Source organism: Glycine max, chromosome 4 (genome assembly GCF_000004515.6).
Source record: "Glycine max cultivar Williams 82 chromosome 4, Glycine_max_v4.0, whole genome shotgun sequence".
Lineage (NCBI taxonomy): Eukaryota > Viridiplantae > Streptophyta > Magnoliopsida > Fabales > Fabaceae > Glycine > Glycine max.
Genome location: NC_016091.4, coordinates 36,883,222 through 36,892,123, shown reverse-complemented (window position 1 = coordinate 36,892,123; position 8,902 = coordinate 36,883,222). Strand labels below are relative to the sequence as shown.

Below are 8,902 nucleotides of genomic sequence, written 5' to 3'. Positions count from 1 at the left end.
TTGGAGGCCAATCTTATGTTCTATCCCAATCCCAAAGAGAGAACATCTTTCATACAAAATGCAAAATTTTAGATAAAAGTTGTTCTGTCATTGTGGATAGTGGATCTTGTTGCAATTGTTGTAGCACAAGATTGGTTTCTAAGTTGAACCTCACTATCATTCCCCACCCAAAACCTTATAAACTTGAATGGCTCAATGAGCAAGGGGAAATGATAGTTAACCAACAAGTGAAGGTACCTTTCTCCATTGGGACATATAAGGATGAAGTTAATTATGATATACTCCCTATGGAAATAGGGCACATTGTTTTGGGTAGACCATGGCAATTTGACAAGAAAGAATTCCACAATGGTCTCACCAATGAAATAACCCTTACCCATGCAAGCAAAAAGTTCAAACTTGTTTCCTTGACACCTTCACAAGTGGCTAGGGATCAAGTACAAATAAAACTCAAATGGGATGAGGAAAAGAATAGAAAAAGAAAATAGGAACAACCTTTAATGGTTAAGGAGGAGTGTAAGGAGGCAAGTGTCTCCTCTAAGAGGTTAGCTAAAAAGGAAAGTCATTTTGCAATAAAGACAAACATTAAAGAAACTTCCCTACTCAGACAACCTCCACATCTTCTCCTTTGATAAAGGACACTTGTTAGCACTATCAAACCTCTTGAGCTTGAGGTTATTCCTCAAGTAAAGGAGTTATTGGATGAGGGCTTGGTTCGAAAGAGCTTAAACCCTCGTGCTTTGTTGGTGCCTAAAATAGGTATTATTAAACACCAAATCCCTAAGATAGGTGTTATGAAGAATGTGTTGAGTGGTGCAACCCTCTTTTGTAAAATCACACATACACCCAACATCTTCATGATTCGCGTACATAGGAGCTCATTAGGTAGGTTTGTTCTTATTTTTTTATTTCAATACAAACCTAGGTGCTCATATGGGACACCTTAGGTTTGTCATACTCTTTGGTAGGAGTAATCAACATGAAAATACAAAAAAAAGGTATGTTTTATTGCATTACTTACCTTAATTTTTAAATAGTCATCAAGGGGTTTCCACGAACCCTAAGAGAATAAAGGTCATTCCTGAGTGGCCCACTCCACCATGTATAAGGGAAATTTAGGGATTCCATGACTAAACAAACTTTTACAAAAGGTTTGTCCCATATTTTTTTATACTTGTAGCACCACTCATTAAGTTGGCTAGGAACCATGTTCCCTCGTAAGAAAATGCCCAGGAAAGGGATTTTCAGACCTTACCCTACTCTAACACACCCAACACCACTAATATATATGTTTTTATTCTTTTTACAGGTGTTGAGGGAAGAAGCTGAGAGTTTCAAGAACCTTTAGATTTGAGGTAAAATCCTTTTCAAGGGGGAGGGATTATGCAATCCTACCCCCCAAGGGCATTGGATAGAAGACTCCAAGAAGATTGGGCCAGAGATGCAAGAGAAGGTCCTAGGGTTCTCATGAGCCTTAGGGTAGACTTTGGGCCCATGGGCTAAGTATTAGCCCACTTATCTTTGCACATATTAGATTAGGGTTTCATTATTTTTGGGCCTTGTATTTAGGGCTCCATAGTATAGGGAGGGTACCCTAGTAATGTAGGAATTTTCAGCCCTTGTATTTTAGGGCACCTAGACTAGTTTTTGTATTAGGGGTAGTTTTTTAATTACACATGCATTAAGTGAACTATTTGATATGTATGTTGGGAGAGAAATTTAATTGAATTGGGAAAAGCCCAATCGAATTAAATTTTGGACCAGCCTAAGGGGGAGGTGAGCAAGTGTTTGCTACACCCCATTGTCACATCATGTAGTCACACTTTGTGCATGTCCTTCATGCTTTACATGCCTCATGATACCTAATCACACTTAGTGGAGAATCTTGGACTTGATCTTGAATTAGTGGGATGAACCATAGCTGAAATTCACTAATCATAGTTAGTCAAATTTTGACTCCAAATTTGGCTCCACAAATTCAAATTCAAATTCAAGTGAAATTTGAATAGAAATTTAAATTTCCCTCCAATTTTGTGTGGCACTTAAGCTATAAATAAGGGTCTTGTGTGTACATTTTTTCAACTTTGATCATTTGAGAAATTAGACTTCAAAGTTCAGACCTCATTGGAAGCATAAATTTTGTGCCCCTTCTCTCCCTCTCCTTCCACTCATCTTCTCCTACCTTCAAGCTCTTATCCCTGGCTTCCTATGGTGGTGAGCTTGTTCTTGACTCATCTTCTCCTTCAAGTGACATCTCCAATAACCTTTCCTCCTTCTCCATTTTGCTGTCATTGATCTTCAAGAAGCCAAGGACTCTATCGATGAAGAAGATCCAAGGTCAACATGCTCTACATGGAGCTACATCAGACTTACCTCTCAAGAACCAAGTACCCAGCCTCACCTTTTCTCTCCTGAAACTCAGCCACCAACTCCTAGGATGAGGGGTCTCTCTTAGTTTATATAGAGGTCCCATAATTAAGTCTAGGGGCTCTTTAGTCATTCCCAAAATATGATTTTAAAAAAATATTTTTAGACATATCTAACCATCATATTTTAATTAATTTGAATCTGATAAATAAACCATATTCTCATGAATAATATTATTAGTTCAAGGTCTTGTGAATCACTCAAATCTAGTTTAAAATGAATTTTTTATGTCTAAAACACTAATTATGCTCAATAAAGTAATTATTAATGCATAATATTTCCTTGAACTAAAAATATGAAAATTCTTAATTATAACTAAACTAATGTTATCAAGGCTCAAAATAATTTTTAGCCTAAAAAATAACATAATTACAAAAATGTAATTAATGAGTAGATTCCCTTACTTTGATTAGAAATAAATTCTAGAGCACTTATCAATTCAAGGATATCAGACACACACAAAACAATTATTTCACTACTTAAAATGTTATAACGTTAACTATCATTTAAATGCTAACTATTTTTATTTGAACCTTTTGAAGCTATGAAAATGAGATAATTTATAGGGTGTTGTAGATTTCATAGGTAATTAAGGAGTATAAATGATAGGTAGATTGTTGCAATTCGAAATTGGGTAATTGAGTGTTAAAAGCAGGACTACCAAACCATCCCAAAATTGTTGTTTACTTTTTCACTTTTGTTTCAAATTCTATCTTATTCACGTTTTCCCTTTTTAGGAAGCACCAAAAATGGTTTCATCTTAGCAACTTCAACTCCTCACGTTTTTTCTTGCACAAAGAGATTCATCCTCACTACTAAAATAAAGTTATTCCACGACATCAATATGATGACGGTTATTCGGGACTGCTGTCAAATATGATGTAGTGGCAGTATTGTAAATATATGTTAAAAAAAACCACGACGTTTACGTTAAAACCATCGTCATATTTGACGCAGTGGTAATATTGTAAATAGATGATACCTAAAAACGACAACGTTTTACTAAAAACCATCATCGTATTTGATGCGGTGGTAGTATAGTAAATAGAGGGAACAAAAATGATGACGTTTTTTATGAAAACCGTTGCCACTTACATTTACTCTAATTTACAAAATAGACAAATTTCCTTTTCATCCCAGCTCGTGCCTGCGATCAGAACTTTGCCACTCCTTTCATCACCTCTGTCCTCCATTACCTTCTTCCATTACCTCTGCCCTCGTGCCTTCATTCGGTAGGCCCTTCGTCCTTAGTTGTGGTGGTGCCCTCCCTCGTGTCCCTCATTTCCTCAGTCAACTGTGGTGGTGCCCTGACTACATCTCCCACGTGTTGCCTCGCCTTTGTGTGCCCCGCTTGTTCTTCTCATAGGAAACTAATTTAAGTCTGAGGTGAACTTCTTCGAACATTATTAACTGTCTTATGTTCATATTTATGACTGAAATATGATTTGTTTTATATTGATCGTAACATTTGTTGCCTTACACATGTGCATATATGTAATCAATAGATAGGAAACTACCCATACATTCTTCCTTTGATTAGTAACTGCAACCATGCAATCTACAACCATACAACCTGCAACCATACATTCGACTTTGATTAGTACTCCATTTCTTATGAAAATTAGTTATTGGTTGGAATTAAAGAAATTGTTCATGATTTTGCCTTATCATGAAGGTATTCTAATCCTTTTGCAGCACCGACAACTATTTTCATTCTAGTATTCCAATCTAGTGGTTCCTTATCAGGGGGAAGATCTGCATAGAGGTCAGTAAACAATAATAAACATCAATTGCCATTATGAAAATTACATTTTGCTTGTGAAGGTAGTTTACATATAACAAGCTATTTAAAATATGTCAATTATTAAATTACATACTTATGAATTTATGGATTATTTAAAATTTGGAATGCATGATCATTTATATAATATTACATCATTGAATGGTTGGATTGACAAAATTTAAATTCCTAAAAATTTACCAAAAGACTAAGCTTGTCAAGTTTAACAATTGATTTTGCATGTGTGTGTAAGGGTAGGATCAAATATATAAGCACACGCACACACACACATAAAGAGAGAGAGGAAGGATGGATCAAGTTACACCAAGAGTAACTCTTATATTATATATTTATAATATAAAATTCATTTTAAAATTTGACATGCATGATCATTATCAAGATAATATCACATAATTGAAGTTAGATTTATCAAATTTGAATTATAGAAAAAGTTAGTAAGGGGAGTAAATTTGCAAGACTTACTCCTATGGTAAGTGAATTTCCTAAACTGAAAGTTCAATGGCTACAATGATTGTAATAAGGAATTCAATTCTTCAACCACTAACTTGTATATGTTTCAAAATGGTTTTCAACCTAACATTAATGTGGAATTTCAGAATGGTTTTCAACCTAAAATTTGACATGCATGATCATTATGAAGATAATATCACATAATTTAAGTTAGATTTATGAAATTTGAATTATAGAAAGAGTTAGTAAGGAGAGTAAGTTTGCAAGATTTACTTCTATGGTAAGTGAATTTCCTATATATCTATGTCATCCTAAACTGTATATTAGTTTTCAAGATGGAGATTAGGGTAAAAAAAAGTCTTTCAATTTTGGTTACCTTTTTCAATATCAAATGTTGCTTATGGAATTTTGGATTGAGCTCTGGGAATTCCTATTTTAGTTCTGGCCTGGCCTAATATGCATTATATCTAAATGATAGCCTAGCTTGAAATAGGCTGATGATTACCTCTACTTCATTATGTTATGCTACTTAGTGGAATTACACACCCATAAGAGAGTTTGTAGCTATCACTCAATTGTGTTATGCTACTTAGTGGAATTACACAACACTTTCTAAGATGGTTATGTTGTTAACCGTCTTAGAAAAACCAAACTTTCATAGGCAGTTATCATATCTATGATAACCATCTTCGAAAATGAAATTTTTTTGTTAAATTAAATTGCAAATTCTATGATGATTTTTGGTGGCAAACCATCATAGAATGTGTAGCTCGAAGATAGGTTTTCACCAAAACTATCTTAGAAACAACTGGTTATTGTCTTTTTTTTTTAAAAAAAATTAAAACGTATTCTAGTTAAGATGTTTTTTGTTTGAAACCGTCTTAGAAAGAAATGTGTTTTTATTTTTTTAATTAAAACCATATTCTAAGATAGTCCTCTATAATAACTATCACAGACACTTACATGTACAACAACAGTCAAATGACCGTCGTTGAATCCACTGACTTACCATAACACAGTATTCCAAGACGGTTAAAAACCGTCTTTGAAGACCCCTAAGAATCATCATCGAATAACTTTTTTTTAGTAGTGCCTATTTTTTTCAAGACTTTGTTGTTTAAAGGTAAGTCAATTAGTGTTTTTTATTTAGTCCACGCGAGTGCACAATTAATTTGACAACTTAATTAGAAGCTCACCGAAAGTTATCACATTAAATGATACAAAATGTCTTTATTAAATTTTCTTAATTAAACCAAATTTACTTTTCTCTTTGATCAATTTTAATTATTTTAAAATTATTAGATGAGAAAATTGCGGTGTTACAATCACATTTTCTCAAGCTATCAACAAACATCTACATAAACCAAAAAAACGGTTCTGTATTCTAGGTACACCTTATTTCATATAGAAAATCATTATAATTAAAAACATGGAAGAATGAAAAACAGTACAAGCATTGAAGTTGTCATTTATAATTTTAAATTGAGGTATTTGTATTTATAACATAGGAATCCATAAGAGGGGACTTATTTACATTATATGAAAAATATGTATTTGTAATTTTTTAAAAAAAAAGAGTTATTGTATAAAATTTATAGTTTAAATAGTTTAAATTTAGTATGCTGAAATTTACTATAATTTATCATTGCACATTCTAAATGATGATCTTTTACAGCTTTAGGTAAAAATCAAGAGGATAAACTACAATATATAAATTCTTTTAAATGGTTTCCAATCGTAAAAGATAAATTTTGGATATCTTTTATCCGCAATTTGTATAATGATTTCTAAACATGATATTTTTTCAAATCAAATTAAATCACCTATAGTGAAATGAAATAGAATTGTTATAAATAATTAAATTTTTGGCAAATATAATAATAGGTTATTAACGAGTGATGCAAAATTATTTGGTAAAAGCTGGAAAAAATATCAACCAGACAACTAAAAAAAGGAAAGATATAATTAGATAATAGTTGTTAATAATGTTTATGGTCTTCAAGCCTTGCTACACTAATATAAATATAATCCAATCATACTCTGGAATCAATTCATTCATGAGAAGTGCAAAAACAGTGTAACAAAAAGGAAAAGAAAACCAATATGAAGTTCACTATAATCACAATATTTTTCTCTTTATTTCTACTTGACTTTGGTTTTGCACAACAGGGGGATCTTGACATATCAAGATTTGGAGGAAAACCAAATACAAATATAGGCCAGGTATCAACGTGTAACATTGAACAAAAAAAAATTCATTTCAACATTTGATAAAAAAAAATAGGGGTAGTCTCAAAGGTTGGATCTTTTTAACTATTATCACTTCTTCTTTTTAATTGATTTGTGATTTGCATATTCTAAAGGCTTTCTTAAGTGCCTGGACTCAAGCATGTGCATCACCAACTGCTGTCAAAATTGTGATTCCAGCTGGCACATACCAAATGGGTGCAGTTGATGTCAAAGGTCCTTGCAAGGCTCCTATTGAGGTTCAAGTTGATGGAACAATTCAAGCACCTGCAAACCCAACTGACCTTAAGGCGGCTCATCAATGGTTTGTTGTTCAATATGTTAACTCTTTCACCCTGTCGGGTAAAGGTGTTTTTGATGGTCAAGGGGCAACTGCTTGGAAACAAAATGATTGTACAACAAACAAGGACTGCAAGATGCTTTGCATGGTAAATAAGTATTAATATTGAAATTAAAAATATATTGTGCCTTTATCTAACACAAATTTAACTCCCTTTTATGCTTTATTTTTCAAATGTCAACAGAATTTTGGTTTTAATTTCCTCAATAATTCAATTGTCCGTGACATTACTTCCAAGGATAGCAAAAACTTTCATGTGAATGTTTTGGGGTGCAACAATTTCACATTTGATGGGTTTAAAGTTAGTGCACCAAAAGATAGCCCCAACACCGACGGAATCCACATTGGAAGATCCACAGATGTGAAGATTCTTAACACAAACATTGCTACCGGAGATGACTGTGTCTCATTGGGTGATGGTAGCAAAAATATAACTGTCCAAAATGTGAATTGTGGACCTGGTCATGGCATTAGTGTTGGAAGCCTTGGGAAGTACGATTCTGAAGAGCCCGTTGCAGGTTTTCTTGTTAAGAATTGCACTTTGAATGAAACAGATAACGGTGTGAGAATTAAGACTTGGCCTAACACGCCAGGAGCAATTACAATTACTGATATGCATTTTGAAGATCTTACCATGAATAATGTTACAAACCCTATCATCATAGACCAAGAGTATTGTCCTTGGAACCAATGCTCCAAACAGGTATTTAATTCGTTATCCATTAATGTATAGGATGATGATATTATTTTAGTGACTATAGTTCATACACTAAATTGATTTAAAAGACTGATTTTTATTCCATTTCTTGTTCTTATGATGGCATAGAATCCATCAAAAATCAAGATAAGCAAGGTTTCCTTCAAGAACATTAAGGGCACTTCAGGAAGTCAAGATGGGGTGGTTCTTGTTTGTAGTAGTGGTGTACCATGTGAGGGTGTAGAGATGGCTGATATTGATCTCACATTCAACGGAGCTGCAGCAACAGCTAAATGTGCTAATGTCAAGCCCACAATAACAGGAAAAGCTCCTACTTGTGCAGCCTAGAATGAGCAACAACAATAATGCCCATTTTTTTTAACACTTTTCTTTTACTATTTTTCCTATGTAGAGAAACAAGCCATCCCCATTAAAAGAGGAGGTGTCTAGTAATTGTATTCTCTTGTGAATAAATACTTCAACGTGGCTATGGTAAAATAATGATCATATATGTAATGTTGCTTCAATACCAAAAGAAGTCTTCTTTATTAATCTTATTAATTAGCTTGTAATATGTTCCAAATTCATACCCAAGTTTAAAGTTAAGAAAGTGTCAAGGAATCATACCCAAGTTTAACAATTATTACTATATGTTACACTATAGTAATAACTGTTAATATACAGTAAAAGACTCAATGGACATTTCCCATTGGTGAATTGATTCAACTAATACATTGAAATGGTTACAAAACTAAATTTATTCAAAGTTACCTCAAATTAGATCAAACAAGTGTAAGATATGTTTTAAAATCTATCAGTGTTTAACCTATGAAGAGGATGAGATTAATAATTCTTTCTTGAGGTAAGAATTTTCTTAGGGGTCAAAATATTGTTGAATATGATGATATTAGTATGTAAAATTTATAAGTTAGAAATTTTA

General features: G+C 33.1%; 1 protein-coding gene across 1 annotated transcript; it reads left to right on the top strand.

Moving 5' to 3' along the window:
* The first annotated feature begins 6,726 nt into the window (after window positions 1–6,726).
* Window positions 6,727–8,519, top strand: LOC100779556 (polygalacturonase). The gene is made up of 4 exons (XM_003522927.1): window positions 6,727–6,901; window positions 7,042–7,353; window positions 7,450–7,968; window positions 8,092–8,519. Exons 1-4 carry the CDS (start codon window positions 6,782–6,784, stop codon window positions 8,308–8,310), a joined length of 1,170 nt encoding a protein of 389 aa, XP_003522975.1. The 5' UTR covers window positions 6,727–6,781; the 3' UTR covers window positions 8,311–8,519.
* Window positions 8,520–8,902: the final 383 nt, after the last annotated feature.